The sequence below is a fragment of the Budorcas taxicolor genome, chromosome 1 (genome assembly GCF_023091745.1).
Source record: "Budorcas taxicolor isolate Tak-1 chromosome 1, Takin1.1, whole genome shotgun sequence".
Classification (NCBI taxonomy): domain Eukaryota; kingdom Metazoa; phylum Chordata; class Mammalia; order Artiodactyla; family Bovidae; genus Budorcas; species Budorcas taxicolor.
The window spans coordinates 198,811,163-198,835,169 of NC_068910.1; the positions used below are offsets into that span (position 1 = coordinate 198,811,163).

At 38.7% G+C, this 24,007-nt stretch overlaps 1 protein-coding gene across 1 annotated transcript in view; it reads right to left on the reverse strand.

Annotated features, from left to right (window-relative positions):
* CEP63 (centrosomal protein 63) overlaps positions 1–24,007 on the reverse strand; it is a 79,707-nt gene that overhangs the window by 41,910 nt on the left and 13,790 nt on the right. Inside the window, exons 4-6 of the mRNA XM_052642347.1 lie at positions 8,127–8,222; positions 7,178–7,300; positions 1,756–1,869 (exon numbers count right to left, since the gene is read on the reverse strand). Of these exons, the coding sequence (XP_052498307.1) occupies positions 1,756–1,869; positions 7,178–7,300; positions 8,127–8,222 (333 nt within the window). The remainder of the gene's footprint in view (positions 1–1,755; positions 1,870–7,177; positions 7,301–8,126; positions 8,223–24,007) is intronic.

The window sequence follows — 24,007 nt, forward strand, 5'->3', positions numbered from 1 at the left end:
ATTGGCAAAATGAGTTGCTGTTCAATGAATATAGAGTCTTACTCTTGTAAGTTGCAAAGTTTTAGAGATTTGTTACACAAAAATGGACATATAGTTAATACTGTACTGTACTCTTTAAAATGGTTAAAACTGTATGTTTTAATACTTTTTACCACCAATTTTTAAGATTGGCAAAATGGTAACTATTAATGCTGGGTAATGGGTATATAGAAATTTCTTTTAAGAACTTTTTTTAAAATGAGGACCAGCGAGTACTGCTAAGGGAGAAAGACATAAAAGTAACAGTTCTTCCTTAATCAGAGCAGTTTTAGTTTGAACAAAACTGTCAGAAGAGCTCAAATACAGAAAACAAATGTTGGCTTTTTAAAGGCTTCTTACTCTAGCTCTAGCTGAATTAGGGTAAATAAAAATCTCATTTTTTCCAACAACGACGCCTTAATTATGTTCAGTAATCACAATAGCCAATTAAAAAAAGGATCTACGACCAACAATAAGCATACTACATAGAAGAAGAATTGAGAACTTAAAAACTAGGACTCAGTTTTCTTTTTTGCCAATCTGAAGCCTATAATATCTTATAGCTATTTATGTTTGTACAGTGCTTTAGCATTCAGGTAAAAATAAAGAAAACTCTGGTCTACACTTCCAGGGTTTTATTGGCCCACGCTGGCTGCACAGCTTGCTGCAGCCTAGTAAATAATTTTGATCCTTTAGATTGCTGTGGGCCCCTTGCGCCATTCTGAGTGGAGTCACTAGCAGCAGAGCCATTCATGGCAGTTTATTAGCCCACTGATATTTCAGGGTAGATGATTAAAAGCCAATGTATTACTAAGACTTGGAGCAGCAAATAATGCAGATTGTTTTTTACCTTTTTTAATTCGTCCCTCTAGCTCTTCTTAATTTCTCTGGTAATTCCCTCTTCTATAAAACTGAGATTTCTACCAACCTTGACAAATTATCATGATATTAAACAGACAACATATAATTACATATTCTAGATAACTACACTTAGAAGAAGCATTGAGACAGTGTCTAGCACATCGCTGCTGCTGTTCAGTCACTAAGTCATATCTGACTCTCTCTAACCCCATGGTCATAAATATTCATTACCTTCTATGTTCACTTCCCTTTTGATCTTGGTTTTTAATTGAAAAAGCAAACAAACTGAATATGCTCCAAGAAGAAAATTCCTAAATTAGGTAGCTAATTTTTTGTTTTGCTTAAGCCATCAATTCTTCATTAAAAAAGTTTCTAGTAATGTTGTAAAAAGTGTTTCTGTTCCCACAAAGATACTGCTTTTTGTTAGCGTAAATCTTTCAGCATTTGTGTTCAAACAGGCTGACTGGCCGAAGCTCCCTGGCTGAGAACCTCAGCTAAGGCACACCCAGCTATCAGAGATGGAACAAGACACAGACAGAAGTGGGGCCAAGGCAAGAGCAAGAAACAGCCAGAATAAGTCAGAGCCAGAAAGAAATGGAAAAGGAGATGGAGAGCAGAGGTAGAAAGAGAAAGGAAGGGAGAGTGAAATGAAAGCGTGGAGTGAGCAGGAAAATGCAACTCAGTGACAGACTGAGAGAACAAGAGTGAGCCCGAGTGGGGGAGGAAGGAACCAGTGAAGGAAAGCAGCGAGCAAAGAGCAGCGGGCGTGAGGATGGGGTGAGCACGGTGAGCACACGGCGCTGCATTTTTTAAGCTGGTTCAAATTTAACTGAAACCTCTCCGCCTCTCATTATTCCAAAGATGTCTTAAACTTACCTGAATTATCTCTGATTGTTCAGCTAGAGCCTTTCTTTGTGCCTCCAGAGAAGACACCTGTTGCTGATAAATCAAGCGCTGCTTCTCCCAGTCCAGTGATTTCTGACGAAATTCCTGAAGAGGCAATTAAGGTACTTAACTTCTAAGTGCTTCCCCTTGCTGTCACCACCTTCCAGATTCACTTTTACTTTAATTTTTCCCCAGGTCCCTGGGTACACATGCACCTTTCTCCACAGCAGGAGCCCCATTACTCACTTAACTGATAGAACTATAGAGTAATACTAAATTCCTTACATACTGTGCCTCTGGATATCTGTCTTTCTAAATTTAACACACTAATGGTGAAGAGTACGAAACACAGATACTAAACACTGGATTCGAGATGATTTTCAAAGATCTGCTGCCACCTAAGGGTTGTTATAATTTTTAGTGATTTTTCAGAAAACTGATGTTAAGATAATGAAAATTTCAAAATATGATTATACTTATCACTCACTACCCAAATTCTTGATATCCAAACCCAGGAACTGAACAGATTCAAACAAATGTTCATATAAATCCCTGGGGAGCCCAATTCTCATCAGAGCCTAAAACTCAGGAACCAGACAGATTCAGTTAACACAGTATCCTTTGATATCCAAATTTTTATTATCTCAACAGAGCTATAAAGACATGAATAATAAAAAAATCTGTATTAAATTTTAACAGATATCTATAACCCAAAGCCAAAGAGTTCAAAATTAATGATGGATCAATAATAACTTCAAGTTGCACGATCAAGAAAATAAGCCCAATATTCATGAAAATGAGGCATATCAAAGGGAAAGGAAACTCAGCCTTTCTATCACTGTCCTCCAAGAGTCTCAACCCCAGAAGCATGCTAGCTTAAGGTAATTACTGTTCACCAGCTGATATTCACTTACTCATTGTTTCTACCACATATAGTCCAGGTACTGTTCTAGTGCTAGGGATACAATATTTAACAAAACAAACAAAAATTCTAGCCCCACTCAACTGGAGGGAGACAGGCAACACATTATTGTACAGTAATTAGATAGCAATACGGTCATCTGTCAGTATCTGTGCAGGACTGGTTCCAGACCTCTGTGGTTACTAAATCTACAGATGTTCACGTCCCTTGTAAGAAATGGTATGTTATTCACATGTAACTAACGTGCATCCTCTCACAGACTTGAAATCATTGCTAATTACTTATAATGCCTGATACAATGTAAACGCTGTGTAAATAACTATAAATACAATATAAATGCTTGTGCATAACAAATTCAAGGTCTACTTTTTGGAACTTTCTGGAATTTGCTTTTTCCAGAATATTTTAGATCCACAGTTGGTTAAATCCACGGATGCAGAACCCATAGATACAGAGAGCCAACTGTACCCATTTTGGGGGAAATCGAGCATGGAGTACTCAGAGTTGGTTGCAGTTTGCAAAAGGAGTGATTAGATTGAGTAACATGAAAGTAAACACCAGGGAGATGGAGATGAAGTTACACTATTCTGAGAAGTACAAGGCCTTGACATGGAAGCATCTTGGCATGTTCAAGGATGAGCAAGAAGATTGGTGTGGCTGTGGGGGAGTGAGTAAAAGGGAAAAAAGGAAGGGAAAGGTCAGAGTTAACAGGCAGTAAGACTCTACAGTCATTATGATAACTTTGTCTTTTAAGAGAAACTACTGTAAATTTATGTATAGGAGAGAACATGATTTAACTTAAACTAAACAGAATCATTCTGGCTGTTTTGCTGAGAAAAGAGAAATTGTGGGTGACTCCAAGGTTTTTGGGCTTCAGCAATCTGAGGAATGGAGTTACATTAACTAAAACAGAAATGGTGCTGGAAGATGAGGAAGAAGAAAGTCAGGGCCTTTATTTTAAACATGTCAAGTTTGAGACAGCTTTAGATACTGTATGGAGATGTAAAATGGGAAGTTGGAAATTATTCTGTAGCCAAAAGTCAAGACTAGATATAGGAATATAGGAATTACCAACATGTACACAGTGCTTAAAACTATGCGACTGAATAGTATCACCAAGGGAGTAGCCTCGACAGAAAAAAGAAGAGGTACAACAGCACAGTCATAGGGTGTTCCAATGCTAAAAGGCTGGAGAGAGAAAATAATTTAGAAGGAGTGGCAAACAAGGCAGGAGAAAAGCCAGGAAAGTACAACTGTTCTCCAAGCCAAATCCAGCTGAGTCCAACGCAGCAGACAGGATACGGAAGATGAGGGTGGACACAGGCTTCAGTAATGCGAATTCACTGGTGACCTCCATGCCAATAGCTTCTGCAGAGGAGAGAAAGGCCTACTGAGTGAGTGTAAGAAAAATGGAAGGAAAGGAACTAGAGACAAATATAGGTACCTAAAGTCATTTAGTTAAATGACTAGTTAAACAACTTTAGTTAAACAACTTCATTTTTTATAAAATAAAGGAGAAAACTGAGACAGTATCCAAAGGACAAAAATAAAGGTCAACAAAGGATATTTAAGAGGGGGAAAATTTGCATGTTGGTGGAAAATATCCAGTAGGGAGAAAGAACCTAAGGACGCAGAATGGAGGAGAATTTCTGGAGTGGCGTCGTGGAAAGGGAACAGGGAGAGCATGGACAGATCCTTCAGTAGGAAGGCAAAGTATATGGAAACAGTTGCAAATAGGAAGCCAGAAAGGCTGGAAGCTGTGAAAATTATCTTTTCATTGCCTCAGTTTTCTCAATGAAATATAAAGGTCATTACCCAGCAGTGAGGATGTGGAGCAAAGTGTTAAAAATTCAAGAAAAGAGAAAGTATGAAACAGTCATTATGGGAAAATAAGGGGAGAGTGAAGAGAAATATGATTCTGGACAGCATGAGGACCCATCTGAGGTGAGTGAACACAAATTGAAAATGAGGCCAGTCAGCAAGATCATATTTTTCTCCAGCCATGATCTGCCACAAATGACAGGTAGACAGTAGGGAGAAAGCTGGATTTAACGAAAGTTAGAGGAGGAGCCTGGTGGACCATAGTCAATGGGGTCGCAAAGAGTCAGACATGACTGAAGTGAAGTCACTAACTAAGCTATGACAAACCTGGACAGTGTATTAAAAATCAGAGACATTACTTCACAAACAAAGGTCCGTACAGTCAAAGCTCTGGTTTCCATAGTAGCCGTGTATGGATGTGAGAGCTGAACCATAAAGAAGGTTGAGCACTAAAGAATTGATGCTTTTGAACTGTGGTGCTGGAGAAGACTCTTGAGAGTCTCCTGGACAGCAAGGAGATCAAACCAGTCAATCCTAAAGGAAATGAAGCCTGAATATGTGTTGGAAGGACTGATGCTGAAGCTGAAGCTCCAATACTTTGGTCACCTGATGGAACCGATTCACTGGGAAAAAACCCTGATGCTGGGAAAGACTGAGGATAGGAGAAGGGGGCAACAGAGGATGAGATGGTTGGATGGTATCACTGACTCAATGGACATGAGTTTGAGCAAACTCAGGGAGATGGTAAAGGACAGGGAAGCCCTGCAGTGCATGGGGTCACAAAGAGTCGGACACAACTGAGCCACTGAACAGCAACAACAACAAAAAAAGAGAGGGCACAGGAACGGAAGGGGAATATAAGGAGTGTAACCATGGGATAGAAGCTGGGTAAGGAATGGTAAGTGCGGACACGAGGTAGGTATGGAGCAGTGACAAGTGGCCGGATCCAAGCACTTTAAGGAATGGGGAATCAGGTGATTATCGAGCATTAGGAATAAGAGGGAGCAAGCTGAAAAGACGGGGATAGTAGTCAGAAAGAAAGAGATGCTTAAAAATGTGATTCTTGGAGGGTTGCAAGTATTGCTAGTGACAACACCTAAGGAACTGCAATGGGAAAAGGGAAAAGAGACAGGAGATCAAAATATCTCTGGAGGAAAGAACATCAGTGAACCAAAGACCACAGTATTATAAGGATCATCCTTGTGGACACCAAAATCCTCAAGAATTATGGTAAGAGCAATGTTGGAGAGAATGACAATCAACCAGGGGAGTAATCAGGGAGCAGAAGATGACTAATTTTGCCTGTATGTACACTGTTGTTGTTGTTGTTGTTTAGTCACTATGTTGCATCTGACTCTTGAGACCCCAAGGACTGCAGTCTGCCAGTCTCCTCTGTCCATGGGATTTCCCAGGCAAGAATACTGGAATGGACTGCCATTTCCTTTTCCAAGGGATCGTCCCAACCCAGGGATGGAACCTGAGTCTCCTATGTTGACTGGCAGATTCTTCACCACTGAGCCACCAGGGATGGTGGTTTATGCTGATGACATGAAAATCAAAGGTGGAGACTCTGAGGTACAAAGAAAACAGAATGGTCTGGAAGCAGTAATGGGGAATAAGAACATGAGGGGTTTTCTGCAAAAACCCAGGTACCAGTGAAGAATGCTGGACAGAAAGCAAAATCTGATTCTAAGCTCTTCAAACATAGAAAAATATTGAGATGTAAAAAAATATTAAAAGTAGAAATTAAAATTCTAGGTAGTAATAATATAACAGTATTAGTGGGTGACAGGTCACTCTGAGTAGCAACACTGTAAGTAATGATACGAAGATGCTGAACAATGTTTCTCAAATTAACATCAGCTGGGGAAGCTAGATAAAATGCAGAGTCCTAGCTCACGTGCCTTACTACTGGATCAGAATCTCTGGGAGACTAAAGACGAGCCTGGTTAACACTTAGGTACACCTGAGAACCAAGAGCAAAGGCAGAGAGGAGTGGTGGATTCAAGGGGGAGAAAGTGACAGCCCCGTGCTGTTCTTGGCGGTGTTATCTCAACTTCCTTAACTCCTCTGTGGAATCAAGATATACAGTAATCATGGAGTTACTCAAACTTAACAAAAACTTAGCCCAGAGGGAGGCAAGTGACTTATCATATCTAACTGGGAACTAAGAATAAATAATCTGATATGCAAAGTACTGTGTACAAAAAAGCCACATGCCTTTAACACTTACTAAGCCCCTCTGTTAGGTGATAAATAAAACAAAGACAATACCCACAGAGGACAGCCAGTAGCTGCTATCAATGTTCCTTAGTATTGGCATTTGGGGTACAATAGGTCTTTCCTATGTGGAATAGGCCCAGTCATGTTAGTGTCCCTGGTTCCTGTGCCCTACTCACCAGTTTCACTCCCAGTCATTCTGACAACCAAAACAATGTCTCAAATATTTCCAGTGCCCTCAAAGGATGGCACCACCCTCTTGAGAACTACTGATAGCTAGTAACCACAGGGAACCAGATGACAACAGGACACCCTCCCACCTTTGAAACAGCTCAGTGGTAGTCCTGAAGGTGAGAGGAAATTGGCTTCATGAAATAGCACTATTAGAAACAGAGTCTTCCTACATGAAGGCTGACAATCACTACAAGCCAATCAGTACTGTGAACATACCTCTATTTTTCCAGTTAACCTCTCAATTTCAGACCGATCTTCCCTGTGATTTTTGGCATTTCCTCTGAAGTCTCTTACATGTTTTTTCTGGAGCTTTTCATAGCTTCTCTTCAGTCTGCCTAACTGTAGACACAGTTATTTCTAGACTTAGAATTTAAGAATGTGTAAACAGTGCTGATAAAACAAACTGGCATTATGAAAGCACAAGTAGAGCTAACTAGCATCCCTGAAAATAGAGAGCACATTAGATAAAACACAAAACTCAAAACTACATACAAAAAGTAAACACCAAAAGTCAAAGAAAAATAAGGAGAAAAGTTTAATAAATAAATAAAACAAAGGTCTAATTTTCTATTATAATATACAATAGCCCTGCACTTAGGGGCCCCACAACCCATCTTCACAATAAAAGCAGCAAATAAACACTCTTTTTCTTTTCTCCAGGCCTGTGGTTCTTGAACCATTCCCCAGTGGAACACTGATATTCACTATGCAGGAGGGGAATGCTTCGGAATTGAACAAAAAGTATTTTTTTGCCAATCTGAAGAATACAATTCAGTTAACTGACAGAATTTTCTTACCTTTCTAATCTATCCCAAAATGCTTCTGAAACCTTTGAATCTTCCATTATTTAAAATCTACTGACTCAACTCAAAAATTAAAACATTTAACATAAGCTTTTGGTATCAGCATTTCATGGTATTATACAAAAATAGCTCTATTTCTTTCAGATACTCAACCAAGAAACATACTTTCGAATCATTGTTGTAGAGAACATCAAATATATAAAAGGCGAAATTCTGGGTTTAAGAATAGAGAAAGATTTCTACCCCAATATCTTCCATGGAATATATACATCCATTTTATAAAGTAGAAACCAGCTCATTAACAAAATCCTCAAGGTTGAAGAGACAGAACTACACAATATATAACAGAACTAAAATCTTACCTCTTCATGCAGTTTCTTTAACTCCTGCTTATACTCCATGGCCATCTCTTGCTTGACCTTTTCATGGTTTTCTACCTGCTGACGCAACATTCCAATCTAAAAGCAGAGAGGTGGTAGTATTTCTCATTATTACCATTGAAACAATTACCCTGAAACATAAAAATAGAAAATAACCTTTGTACTCATCTGTAAAGACACATTCTCAACTGTACAACTTCTCAGGAAGTCAAATACCTAATTATTTAATCATTTATAACACTTCCAAAAAATAGAAAATAAGCAATTGTTCTAAAATTTCTAGGTTTAGATGAAAATTTGCTCTGTCTCATTCATTCTTCCTAACCCTTTTTAGCAGAAAAAAAAAAAAAACTCACAAAAAATTAACAAGTTACAAGAACCCTGGAATCTAAAAATATTGAACAAAAATCTATGAGAGTTCAAGAATAAATTCTATAAAGCAAAGCACAGAATACTAACATTAGACAGAAAGACACCAGGAGGCTGAAAGCTCTTGTTATATACAGTCAATATTCATTCAGATTTACCCACAAATTTAGTGTTGTGCTAAGTCCTTCAGTCGTGTCTGACTCTCTGCAACTCTAAGGACTGTAGCCCATCAAGCTCCTCTGTGCATGGGATTCTCCAGGCAAGAATACTGGAGTGGGCTGCCATTTCCTAATCCAGGGGATCTTCCCCACTCAGGTATTAAACCCGTATCTCCTGCATTAGCAGGTGGATTCTTTACCACTGAGCCACCTGGGAAGCCCTATTAGATAAATAGCTAAGACTGAAACTTAAGAATATGCCATAAAATGTTATTTAGAAATAAGAGGAGAATGCCAAAAGGAAAAAAAAAAAAGGAGTTAAAGATAACAAGGAGTTAAAATACTTGCTTAGAGAAGCAAGAATCCTAGGTTCAGAGGAATAGGGCAGATGATCATTGTTTTTTCTTATGAGACTTAAAGAACTATTTTTCTTTTCATTTATTATAAGAGTCAAAACATTAGTATAAAATGTGAAGAAACAATTGTTAAATTTTATTTATTAACCAGAGTCCTGTTCATAATAGTCAAGCAACAATATTTAAATTTCTTTAAGAAAGTATATTTCTTACTAGTACAAACAACTCCCTCACTCTCAGCAATAGGCATTAGGCAGAGAAAAGGAGGTCATATTTTGAAAACTGTCAGTATGGATGATATCACTGTAACTACAATTTAGAGTTTTTAAAGTGGTTTCTTAAACCGTAACTCAATCTTCACAACATGGGAACATAGGAATTATATCCTCATTTTGCACAGGATGAAACAGGCTCAGAGACATTAAATTATTTTGTCCACCACCATTCAGGTGAAAAAATGCACAGCCAGGACTCCAAACCCCTTACTTGTTTCATTAGGTCTACCTGCTCTGTAGGGCATTGGAAGGTAACAGCAGCGGCAAGGTCCATTAAAACCAATCCAATCCAAACAGTGTAATCAGAAAACAGATAAAGCATTCACTTATGAAATGAGCTGTTTATACTAGTACTGCTCCAAGTATGAGCTGCAGATGGGCTGGACCTGGTCACAACAGCAATCCAACTGAGCTAAGAACCTTGAAGCAGAATGTAAATCAATTATGTTACAAAAAACACTGTTTGGTGCAACTGACATTTTTATACAGCAAAACTTTCTGTGATGTGAAGGATGCAACGCACTGATTTACATTCTGATGCAAGTGTTACCTCACCGTGAACCTGTCATTTGAGTAGCACTGGTTTATACCATGGGGCTAACTGCTCCTAGGCCTGAAACTTACAATCAAAAATGACAAAAACTTAAAGGCCTATATTCTAGTTCTTCTATCATATGCTGTTCAAGTAGATTAATAAATATATTACTACCAATAACAGTGAAATTACAATTTCACAGATCAACTCTATGGAACAGATTCTTATCATTAGTATTTGGTAAATGCACTTTACCTCTAGAAACTTAATCAAGTTCCAGCAACCCAATCAATGAAGCAGCAAATCACTGACAGCTACATTTCTAAATATCCTTTACGTCTTGATGCCCAAACTTGTAATCTTCAAATCCTTACAAAGGAGCCCATCTGCTCAATCCCGTCAGTTTATCTTTTTAAGTGTTAAGTATGGAGATACCTCAGAAATACTGCAGGTTCCTTCCAGATCACCACAATAAAGCAAATTTTGTGATAAAATGAGTCATACAAATATTTTTGGTTTCCCAGCACATATAAATGTTATGTTTGCACTGTCCTATAGTCGACTAAATGTGCAAGAACATTATGTCTAAAAAGCAATGCATATATCTATCTTAATTTAAAAAACATTGTATTGCTAAAAAAAAAAAAAATGCTAACAATCATCAGAATAGAGGATTTAAAAATATTGCAAGAATCAAGTCTCCCTGGGGCCTCAGTGGTAAAGAATCCTCCTGCCAATGCAGGAAACACAGGTTTAATCCCATCCTGTGCACAGTACAACTAAGCCCATGGGCCACAACTATTAAGACTACCATAAGAACTGTACCAAAAAAGGTTTTAATGACCCAGATAACCCAATGGTGTGGTCACTCACTTAGAGCCAGACATCCTGGAGTGTGAAGTCAAGTGGGCCTTAGGAAGTATCACTACAAAGTTAGTGGAGGTGATGGAATTACAGCAAAGCTATTTCAAATCCTAAAAGATTATATTGTTAAGTGCAGCACTCAATATGTCAGCAAATTAGAATACCCAGCAATGGCCACAGGACTGGAAAATGTCAGTTTTCATTCCAATCCCAAAGAAAGGCAATGCCAAAGAATGTTCAAATTACTGTACAATTACACTTATTTCACAGGCTAGCAAGATTACACTCAAAATTCTTCAAGTTAGACTTCAGCAGTATGTGAACCAAGAACTTCCGGATGTTCAAGCTGGATTTAGAAAAGGCAGAATCAGAGATAAAACTGCCAACATATGCTGGATTATAGAAAAAGTAAGGGAATTTCAAAAAACATCTACTTCTGCTTCATTGACTATGCTAAAGCCTTTGACTGTATGGATCACAACAAACTGGAAAATTCTTAAAGAGATGAGAATACCAGACTACCTGACGTGTCCCCTAAGAAACCTGTGTACAGGTCAAGAAGCAACAGTTAAAACTGGACATGGAACAACAGAGGGTTCAACATTGGGAAAGGAGTATGTCAAGGCTGTATATTGTCACCTGCTTTATTTAACTTATATGCAGAGTACATCATGAGAAATGCTGGGTGATTCATGAGAAATGAATCACATATCGAATCAAGATTGCCGGGACAAATATCAACAACCTCAGATATGCAGATTACACCACCCTTATGGCAGAAAGCAAAGAAGAATTAAAGAGCCTCTTAATGAAAGTGAAAGAAAACAGTGAAAAAGCTGGCTTAAAACTCAACATTAAAAAACTAAGATCATGGCATCTTGTCCCATCACTTCATGGTAAATAGATGAAGAAAAAGTGGAAACAGTGACAGATTTCATTCTCTTGCGCTCAAAAATTACTGCAGATGGTAATTACTGCAGCCATGAAATTAAAAGATGCTTGCTCCTTGGAAGAAAAGCTATGACAAACCCAGACAGCAAATAAAAAGCAGAGACATCATTTGCTAACAAAGCTATGGCTTTTCCAGTAGTCATGTATAGTTGTGAGAGTTGGACCATAAAGATGGCTGAGCACTGAAGAATTGATGCTTTTGTACTGTGGTGCTGGACAAGACTCTTGAGGATCCCTTGGAAAGTAAGGAGATCAAACCAGTCAATCCTACAGGAAATCAACCATGAATATTTACTGGAAGGACTGATGCTGAAGCTGAAGCTCCAACACTTTGGCCACCTGATGCAACTGACTCACTGGAAAAGACTGATGCTGGGAAAGACTGAAGGCAGAAGGAGAAGGAGGCGACAGAAGATGAAATGGCTGGATGGCATCACTGACTCAATGGACATGAACAAACTCAGGGAAACAGTGAAGGACAGGGAAGCCTGGCGTGCTGCAGACCATGATGTTGCAAAGACTCAGACATGACTGAGCAACTAAACAACCACCACCACCAGAGACCAGGAGCCACAGTTACTGAGCCCATGTGCCACAACTCTTGAAGCCCATGTGCTCTGGAGCCCATGTGCTCTGGAGCCCATGCTCTGCAACAAGAGAAGTCACAACAAAGAGAAGCCATGCATTGCAACTAGAGTAGCCCTTGCTCCCTGCAACTAAAGGAAAGCAACAAAAACCCAGCACAGCCGAAAATAAATAATTTGTTTAAAAAAAGAAATACTTAAGAATTACCAAAATTAGACACAGAGACATCAAGTGAGCAAATGCTGTTAGAAAAAAGATGCCTACACACTTGAGTTCAACTCAAGGTGGCCACAAACCTTCAATCTGTAAAAAACACAGTATCTGCAAAGTGCAATAAAGTGAAGCACAATAAAATGAAGTCTGCCTGTAGTGCGGTAGTGCCTGTGACATCAAAACTGACCTACAGGAATAAATTTAAACAGCTCAGGAGTGACAAAACAGTCTCACGATTACACACAAGGGAATTTCTTTAATTCACAGAAACATACATGGGAGTTTCTAACAAAATAAACAACTTAGACATCTACATATATAGATATGACCCTTGAACAACATAGGTCTAAGCTGCACAGATCCACCTATATGGGAATTTTTTTCAATAAACATGTGTTACATACTGCACTATCCAAAGTTGATTGAATCCACAGATTCAGAACTACAGATACAAGTTACAATGTTAGTCGCTTAATCGTGCCTGACTCCTTGTGACCCCATGGACTGTAGCCTGACAGGTTCCTGTGTCCATGGGATTTTCCATGTAAGACTACTGGAGTGGGTTGCCATTCCCTTCTCCAGAGGATCATCCTGACCCAGGGACTGAACTCGGGTCTCCTGCACTGCAGGCAGATTCTTTACTATCTGAGGCACCAAGAAAGCCCCAAGATAAAAGAGTCAACTGTAAAATTGTACACAGATTTTCCACTGCATGGGGGATTGGTGCCCCCTGACTCCCAGGTTGTTCAAAGGTCAACAGTACAGTGTTTAACTAGGAAACCACTATCACCTTAACTTACTAAATGGAACTACCTGTGTTTTGCCCCAGAAGAAATAAATAAGTGGTAACTAAAGTAACTTACCAAGGAGCACTGACTCTACCTAAATTACAAAAAATATATATATATATGATTATCATTCCATGTACTTTTTCAATAACTTCAGTATCTTTTCATGAGATATAACTTTAAAATACATTCTCAAAAGTCTACCCAAATTTTAAAATAAATTCCAGTTTAGCAGGTGGCATCTCAGAACACAATCTAACACAGCCAATGTAACTATGTACAGTTGATCCTTAAACAACATGGTTGAACTTCATGGGTGCACTTATATATAGATTTTTTTTCAATAAATACTGCAGAGCTACACGAATTCATGAATGTGGACTCTCAGATAAAGAGGAAGAAAGTAAAAGTGAAAGTAGCTCAATTGTGTGGGACTCTTTGCAACCCCATGGACTGGAATTCTCCAGGCCATAATACTGGAGTGAGTAGCCTTTCCCTTCTCCAGGGGATCTTCCCAACCCAGGGATCGACCCAGATCTACTGCACTGCAGACAGATTCATTATCATTTGAGCCACCAGATAAAGAAGGCTGACTATAAAGAAGGCTGACTATACAGTTCTATGTGGATTTTTGAGTGCATTGGAGTCAATGCATCTAACGCCCACATTGTACAAGAGTCAACTGTACTGCTATGACCCAAACTGCAAAAGGCCAACCCACTGACAGATTCTCTTGACAAGGAAAAAAACACTTTATGAAGCCTAACACTTTCCTTGTGACATGAAACATTTCTAAGATATTCTTGATAAATGCAGTACCATCAACAAAATCAAAATCTCAGTGTATCACTCACAGCAGTGCCCTTAAGAACCAGAACAGCAGCACTAATGAGTGGTGATCCTACTGGTAGGAAAGCCCATCCAAGTGGGGCTTGGGACCAGTTTTACCTACAGTCCTTCCAATCCTTCTGAGATTAGTATTTATGCCAGAAATTTAGGGGACGTTCTTGCACTTATATATGCTTTCTTCTTCTCTTCCAATATTCAATGTTCTTTTTATTGTACCAGCTAAATTAAGAGAAATCAATTAGCAAATGTTATTAAACTTTTTCCAAAAATCATCAATAACACTGGGTGGTGAGATCATAAATAATATTTATTTTCTTCTTTTCTTTCTTTTCCCCTTTTCCTTTTAATTTTTATTTTAACTTTATTTTACTTTGCAATACTGTATTGGTTTTGCCATACATTGACATGAATCCACCACGGGTGTACATGCGTTCCCAAATATGAACCCCCCTCCCACCTGCCTCCCCATAACATCTCTCTGGGTCATCCCCGTGCACCAGCCCCAAGCATCCTGTATCCTGCATCGGACATAGGCTGGTTTTGGGAGAATGGCATTGAAACATGTATACTATCATATAAGAAACGAATCGCCAGTCTATGTCCCCTTTTCTTTTCAACAAGTGTAAATATACATTTTTTTTAAGTTTTCTGAATTTTATTTTAAACCTAACCAAAAGAAGCAAATTGAATTTTGTTGAATCTGGGCTTAACTTTTTACACTAATCACACAATGTGGCCAAAAACAACATTCACTAAACTCAGTGATTATTAACATGGGCATGTAATAGAATGATCATGTGACTCCCTTTACATTTTCTTAAAGAAGTTACATATGTACTACATGTGACCAAGGTAACATGATCTCTGAAATATTAAAAACATTAACATTCTTATGCATTTTCACCAATGAATTTTTCTTCTGAAAAAAAAAAAAAACAAAACACCAGAATTTGACATACAAATACTTTCTATGCATTATAAAAAAGAGCATTAACAATTCAAGATAGCGATGTAGGAAGATTCTGAACTCACCTCCCTCCTCAGATTCACTGGATCTACAGCTAAACATGGAACAGTTTCTTCTCAGAAAAAAACTTAAAGCTTGGTTGAGGGACAACTACATGTTGGACAAAAGAAAAGAAAACCATACAAAAACCTGTAGAGGAGATGGAGACACAATCTCACCATAAATCTCACCCCTAGTGTAGCAACCATAACCAGAAGGGAACTCAAAACTCAGAGCTTCTCCTTGAGGAGCAAAGGGTTCAAACCTCACCTTGGGCACCCCAACTTTTAAGACATGCACTTGAGAGGTGAGCCCCCAAACATCTAATTTTTGAAAACCAATGGGTCTTGTGTCCCAAGATCCACAAAATGATAGCAACCTGAGAAACACCTCTTAGAGGGCTCATATGCTTGGACTTACCCATCCCAGAGTCCAGCTCAGAGGCAGCCAATTGGGGCTAGACTTAAAGTGAGTAAGGTCCACCATTAAAACCTTAGCTAAAGGGACAGGGGTCTTATTCAACACACACAGCTAGGATCCTGCTGGAACACTCTGGAAACAAAGACTGGAAGGTACCACCTTTGTCATGCTCCAGATCACCACTATCTCCTGGAAGAGAAGCTTTCTCTGATGTCCTGATTTTTACAGCTCCTGCCCAGGATATGATTCTAGATTACCTGGCTCTAGAGACCAAGGAAGCTTCGTGTTCTGGGTCCTAAGGAACTGTTATAATCAGTGTCACCCAGAAAGGAGCTGATGCTCTAGTCAGGTGCCAGGATTTTTGTGACTGCTGCTACAGAACACGTCTACATTAACTGGCTCTGGTGGTAAGTGGGGTCTTCCCTGGTGGATTTGCAAGAATCCACCTGCAATGCAGGAGACCCTGGTTCAATTCCTGGGTTGGGAAGATCCCCTGGAGAAGGGATAGGTTACCCTCTCCAGTATTCTTGGGCTTCCCTGGTGGTTCAGACAGTAAAGAATCCGCCTGCAATGAGGAAAAGACCTAGGTTCAATCCCTGGGTTGGGAAGATTCCCTGGAGGAGGGCATGGCTACCCACTCCAGTATCTTTGCCTGGAGAATCCCCACTGGTAGGCTACTGTCCATGGGGTCACAAAGAGTTGGACATGACTGAGCGACTAAGCAAAGGTGGTCAGTGGGGCTTATACTCGTGGGTCTTACAGGACTGCAACCCAAGGAGAAAGAGTTCTTAAACAGCTACTATCACAAAGGCACAGCAAAAGGCAACAGACCCTGGAGTTTCATTCTTTCTGTGAAGGGAGACTATTAAAGGATCATCATGATTGCTAAGGGACAAGCTTCTGATTAGGCATGCATCTTGGCGTTGACTGCAATCCTTTCCACCCCACTCCAGTACTCTTGCCTGGAAAATCCCATGGACGGAAGAGCCTGGTGGGCTGCAGTCCATGGGGTTGCTAAGAGTTGGACACGACTGAGTGACTTCACTTTCACTTTTCACTTTCATGCATTGGAGAAGGAAATGGCAACCCACTCCAGTGTTCTTGGCTGGAGAATCCCAGGGACGGCGCAGCCTGGTGGGCTGCCGTCTATGGGGTCACACAGAGTCAGACACAACTGAAGCAACTTAACAGCATCTCCAGCGCACAGATGGCATGGCTGTACACATGGGTTGTGCCCAGGGGCCTCCCTTTGATTACCTAGCTCTAGGTGGGAGGACCTGCATTCCGGGATCCCACAGGACTATGGCAATCAGAGGGATAGTTCTTAGCAGGCTACTACCCTTAAGGCACTGTACAGAAAGTAGAATGAGGCACACTCCCCAGGCTTTCTGTGAAAGAGTCCCCTTTACTTGTCTCGGACCTTTGTCCTAAGGAGTAGGCTTCAAGTTTGGCTCACATTTAGTGGCCTATGGAGTTGCTCTCAAAGAACATAGGCTGTGACACCTTCTTGGCATTCTCCCTCTGCCTTGCTCTAGCCCAGAAGTATTACCCAGAAAACAGCTCACATGGAGCCCACATGATGGCCTCCAAATCGCCCGGCTCGGAGGACCAGTGTGGCTTACTCCTGCAGCCCTTCAGAACTATATATATTTGCATACTTTAAATGCTGCTGCCCCAGCTTCCAGTCAGTCTGAATCTAGGTGCTGAGATTCTCCACTTTGGGACAATGACAGGTCTTGGCACATCCTCAACTACTAGGTGCTACTAAAAATACAATAGGCTGCCTAGACAAGCACAGATGTTTGAGAAACAACCAGAAGCTGAGGCAGGGTTGAACTACAAGGTTCATCTCTTATACAAGGCCACTCCTTCAACACTGGAAGAGGTGGTTGTTTCATTTACTATACAGAAACAAATGGAGAGTCAAGGAACAGAGGAATATGTTCCAAATGAAAATAAACCTCAGAAGAAACCTTAATGAAATGGAGGTAAGTAATTTGGGATTACCTGATAAGAGTTCAAAGTAATGGTCACAAAAATGCTCACTGAACTGGGGAGAAGAATGGAAGAACACAATGAGAACTTCAACAAAGAGACAAGAAAAATATAAGAAAGTACCAAGTAGAAATCATAGAACCAAAGAATACAATAGCTGAACTGAAGAACACACTAAAGGGGTTCAACGGCAGACTGCTGCTGCTGCGGCTGCTAAGTCACTTCAGTCGTGTCCGACTCTGTGCGACCCCATAGACGGGAGCCCACCAGGCTCCTCCATCCATGGGATTTTCCAGACAAGAGTACTGGAGTGGGGTGCCACTGCCTTCTCCACAATGGCAGACTAGATGAAGTCAACTCACAGACAAGGCAATGGAATACGCCCAATTAGAGCAGCAAACTGAAAAAAAGAATGAATACTGTGAAGATGGCTTCAGGAGCTTATGGGACAACACCAAACAGACTTTTACTTTATAGGGTTCCTAAAAGAGGAAGAGAGAAAGGAGTAGAAATCTTAGTTTGAAAAAATTATGGCTGAAAACGTCCTTAACTTGGGCAAGAAAACAAGCATCCAGATCCAAGAAGTCCTGAGCATTGCAAACAAGAGGCTACCAGGGTTTCCCTGGTGGCTCAGTGGTAAGGAATCTGCCTGCCAGTGCAGGAGACATGGGTTCAATCCCTGATCTGGGAAGATGCCACATGCCTCAGAGAAACTAAGCCCATGGGCCACAACTCTCTACTTAGCCTGTGCTCTAGAGCCCAGGAGCCGCAACTACTGAGCGCTGGTGCTGCAGTGACTGAAGCCTGCATGCCCTAGAGCTTGCGCTCTGCAACAAGAGAACCCACTCTAAGGGGAAGCCTGCGCACCACACCCAGAGAGCAGCCCCTGCTCGCCACAACCAGAGGAAAGCTCACGCAGCAACAAAGACCCAGCACAGCCAAAGGTAAATGATAAATAACTAAAATTATACTTAAAAAGAAGCTGTCAAAGAGACCCATACCAAGACACATTATAACTAGAATGTCAAAAGTTAAAGATAAGGAGATCATCTAAAAAGCTGTGAGAGAAAAACTAGTTCTGTACAAGGGAACTCTCACAAAGCTATCAGCTGATCTTTTAGCACAAACATTGTAAGCCAGAAAGCATGATACATTCAAAGTACCGGAAGAAGAAAATGTCCAATCAAGAATACTCTGCCTGGCAAAGTTTTCATTCAGAATCAAAGGAGAGATAAAGGTTTTCAGACAAGCAAAAGTTAAAGGAGTTCACCACCACTAAATTGGCCAAATAAGAAATTTTAAAGGGACTCCTTTAAGCTGACAGAAAGGATGCTAATTATAATTAGTAACAAGAACACAAATGAAAGGATAATTATCATTGGAAAAGTGAATATATAGTGAAGGTAGTGGGTTAATCGGAGAAGGCAATGGCACCCCACTCCAGTACTCTTGCCTGGAAAATCCCATGGACGGAAGAGCCTGGTAGGCTGCAGTCCATGGGGTCGCTAAGAGTCGGACACGACTGAGCGACTTCACTTTGACTTTTCACTTTCATGCATTGGAGAAGGAAATGGCAACCCACTCCAGTATTCTTGCCTAGAGAATCCCAGGGATGGGGTAGCCTGGTGGGCTGCCATCTATGGGGTCACACAGAGTTGGATACAACTGAAGCAACTTAGCAGCAGCAGCAGCAGCAGCAGCAGCAGGTTAATTACTAATAAAGCTAATATAATGGTTAAATGAAAAAACTATTATGATAATTAGCTAAAAATGCACAAGATAAAAATATATAAAATGTGACATTAAGACATACAACATGAGAATAAATGTTGAGTTTCAGAATGGGATCAAACTTCAGATATTATCAACTTAAAATAGACTATTACAGATATAAGTTGTTAAATGTAAGTCTCATGGTAACCACAAAGCAAAAACCTACAATAAATAAAAGAGAAAGAGAAACAGATATAAGAATACCACTAAAGAAAGTCATCAAATCACAAAGGAAGAGAGCAAAAGAAACGAACAGAGAAAAACTACAAAAGCTGCTAGGAAACAATTAACACAATGGCAATAAGCACATACTTATTAATAATTACTTTATCTGTAAATGGACTAAATTATCCAACCAAAAGCCATAGAAAGGCTGAAGAAATAAAAAGCAACACACTCCTATATATGCTGCCTACAAGAGATACACTTTAGATATAAGGACACACTGAAAGTAAAGGGGTGGAAAAAGAGATTCCATGCAAATGAAAACCAAAAAAGAAAGATGGATTAGCTATATCTGTATTAAAAACAAACAAAAAACAAACCTATAAAACATACTTTTTAATAAGAGACAAAGAAGGGCATTACATCAAGGGGTCAATCCAATGAGAGGATATAACATTTGTAAATATTTATGTACCCAAAATAGAAGCACCCAAATATGTCTCACAATTATTAACAGACCTAAATGGAGACATAGGCAGCAATACAATAATAACAGGGGACTTTCATATCCCACTTACATCAATGAAAAGATCATCCAGACAGAAAGTCAGTAAGGAGCTATCAGCCTGAAACAACATATTATACTATACGGACTTAACAGATATTTATAGAACACTCCATCCAAAAACAACAGAATACACATTCTTCTCAAGTATATACTGAACATCTTTAATAGATAGATAAATCATATGTTAGGCCAGAGATCAAGTCCTAATAAATTTAAGAATATTTAAATCGCATCAAGCATCTTTTCCAATCACAATGGCATGAAATGAGAAATTACATGACAAAAAATGGAAAATATACAACTATGTGGAGATTAAACAATGTGCTACTGAATAACCAATTGGCCAAAGAAGAAATCAAAAGAGAAATAAAAAATACCTTCAGAAAAACAAAAATGTAAACATTAACATGCTTTATAAAATACAGTAAAAACAGTTCTGTGAAGGAAGTTTACAGTGATAAATACCTACTTCAAGAAGCAAAAAAAATCTCACACAATCTAACTTCACCTTAATGAACTGGAAAAAGAAAACACAAAGCCCAAAGTTAGTACGAGAAGAAATAAGGATTCAGTTCAGTTCAGTCACTCAGTTGTGTCCGAATCTTTGCAATCCCATGGACTGCAGCACGCCAGGCCTCCCTGTCTATCACCAACTCCAGGAGTTTACTCAAACTCATGTCCATTGAGGTGGTGATGCCATCCAACCATCTCACCCTCTGTCATCCTTTAGAACAGAAATAAATGAAATAGAGACTAAAAAGACAACAAAGATCAGTGAAATTAAGAGCTAGTTTTTAGAAGGCAAATTAAATTGACAAAATCTTAGCTAGACTAAGAAAAAAAAGAGAAAGGACTCAAATAAGTCATAAATGAAAGAGGAGATATTACAAGTGATACCACAGAAATACAAAGGATCATTCAGACTACTGTGAACAATCATACGCCAACAAATTAGACAAACCAGAAGAAATGGATAAACTCCTACAAACGTATGTGCTCAAAGACTAAATGACGATGAAACGGAAAGTCTGAACAGACCAATCACTAGCAAGCAGATTGAATCAGTAATCAAAAACTCTCAACAAACAAAAGTCCAGGACCAAACGGCTTCACTGGTGAATTCTATGAAACATTCAAAGAAGAATCAATATCAATCTTCTTGAAACTCTTCCAAAAAAATATAAGAGGGGGATCATTTCAAAACACAACTTATGAGGGTGGTATTACCCTGCACCAAAACCAGACAAGAGTACTATAAAAAAAAAAAAGACTTTTTTTTACAGGCTAATATCCCTGATGAACATAGATGCAAAAATTCTCAACAAAATATTCAGCAATACATTAAAAGGATCACATACCATTATCAAGTGAAATTTATTTCAGAGATGCAGGAATGGTCCAACATCTGTAAATCAGTCAATGTGATACACTATATAACAAAATGAAGACAAAAATGCTATGATCATCTTAATAGATGCATAAAAAATATTTGACAAAACTCAAATACACTCATTTATGATAAAAATCTCAAATCTCTCAACAAAGCAAGTATGGAGGAAACATACCTTAACATAATTAATGGCACACATGACAAGCATACAGCTAACGTACTCAATGTTGAAAATCTCGAAGCTTTTCCTCTAAGATCAGGTATAATACAAGGATGTTCACTTCACCACTTTTATTCAACACAGTATTGGAAGCTGCAGCCAGAATAGTTAGGCAAAAAAAAGAAATAAAAGGCATTCAAATTGGAAAGGAAGACGCAATACTGTCACTGTTTGCAGATGACACGAACATAGCTAGGAAACCGGAGACTCCATCACAAACTAACAGAACTAATAAATGACTTCAATAACACTACAGGATACAAAATCAATTTAAAAATCTATTGTGTTTAAAAATAAGCTATCAAAAAGAGAAATCGAAGACAATAATCCCATTTACAACTGCATAAAAATAGTAAAATACCTAGGAGTAAATTTAACCAACAAGGTGAAATATGTGTATACTGAAAACTATAAAACGTTAGAGAAGAAATTGAAGACACAAATAAATGGAAAGATGAAAGACTGAAAGAATCACTATTGTTAAAATGGCAATACTATCCAAAGCAAAATACAACTTCAGTGAAGCAGATATCAAAATTCTAATGGCATTTCTCACATAAATAAAGCAAAAAAATCCTAACATTTGTATGGACCTGAACAGTCAAAGCAATCTTGAGAAAGAACAAAGCTGAAGGCACCATGCTCCCTAACTGCCAAGTATATTATAAAGCTATTATTACATGCAAACAGTAAAGTTTTATTGGCATAAAATCAGAGACTTAGATCCATAGAACAGAATAAAGAGCCCAGAAATAAACCCACATATATATGGCCAATTAATTTAGGACAAACCAAGAATATACAATGGGGAAAGACAGTTTCTTCAATAAATGATGTTGGGTAAACTGGACAGTCACATGCAAGAGAATGAAGCTAAACCACTATCTTACACCATTCACAAAGTTAACTCAAAATGGATTAAAGACTTGAACATTAAGACCTGAAACCATAAAACTCCTAGAAGAAAACATAAGCAGTAAGCTCCTTGATATAGGTCTTAGTGATAATATTTTGAAACTGCACCAAAAGCAAAAGTAAAAAAATTAAAAGCAGCAAAAGGGAAAATACACAACTGTGACTGCATCAAACTAAAAAGCTTCTGCACAGCAAAGGAAACTATCAACGACATGAAAAAGGCAACCTACCGAACGGGAGAAAATATTTGCACATTAGTAACTGATAGAGGGTTGATACCCAAAACACACAAGGAACTTACACAATTCAAAAGCAAAAAACCACAAATCATCCAATGAAAAAATGGGCAAAAGATCCAAATAGACATTTTTCCAAAAGAGACATACAGATAAATAACAGGGACATGAAAAGATGGTCAACATCACTAATCATCAGGGAAATGAAAATCAAAACCACAATGAGAGAGCAACTCAAACCTTGCAGAATGGCTAGTATCAAAAAGACAACAAATAACAAGTATTGGCAAGGATGCAGACAAAAAGGGAAACCTTGTGCACTGTTTGCAAACACTTAAGTTAGTGTAACCATTATGGAAAATAATACAGAGATTCCTCAAAAAACTAAAAACAGAACTACCATACAATCTAGTAATTTCACCTCTGAGTATTTTTCTAAAGAAAACTAAAAAACACTAATTCAAAAAGATACATGCATCCTCATGCTCACTGCAGAAGTATTTATAATACAAAGATGTGGAAACAACCTCAGTATTTATTGATGAATGAATGGATAAAGAGATCATGGGGTATGTGTATATATAAAGAGTATTGCTCAGCAATAAAAAACAAAAAAGTTGCCACTTGCCACAGCATAGGTAGACCTTGAGGGCATTACACTAAATGAAGTAATTCAGACAAAGAAAAACAGATACTCAAATACTGTCTGATCTCTCTTACATGTAGAATCTACAAAAACAAATAAAAAATAAGCTCATAGATAAAGAAAACACATTGGTGGCTACAAGAGGCAAAACTTGGATCAGATGGTGGAAGAAATGAGTGATCGGTGTTTTGTTTTAATAAACGGAGTTTTAAAAAAATTTTAATGCTTTCTTCAACAAATATATGAGAAACATATTAGGTTGGTGCAAAAGTAATTGCGGTTTTGCATTCTTGAACTCTGCCATTTGATATTGGAATGCATTCTTAAATGTGATGGTTATACATCGTTTTAATGCACATTTCTCACTTTATATTTCTTTGCTAATGACTTATTACTTGCTATTTATTTTACCTTTATTTTAGTCTATGGAAATGATGCTAGACAAAAAGCAAATTTGAACAATTTTCTTATTTGAGTTCCAAATGGGTTGTAAAGCCATGGAGACAATTTGCAACATCAACAACACATTTGGTCCAGTAATTGCTAATGTACTTACAATGCAGTGGCGGTTCAAGAAGTTTTGCAA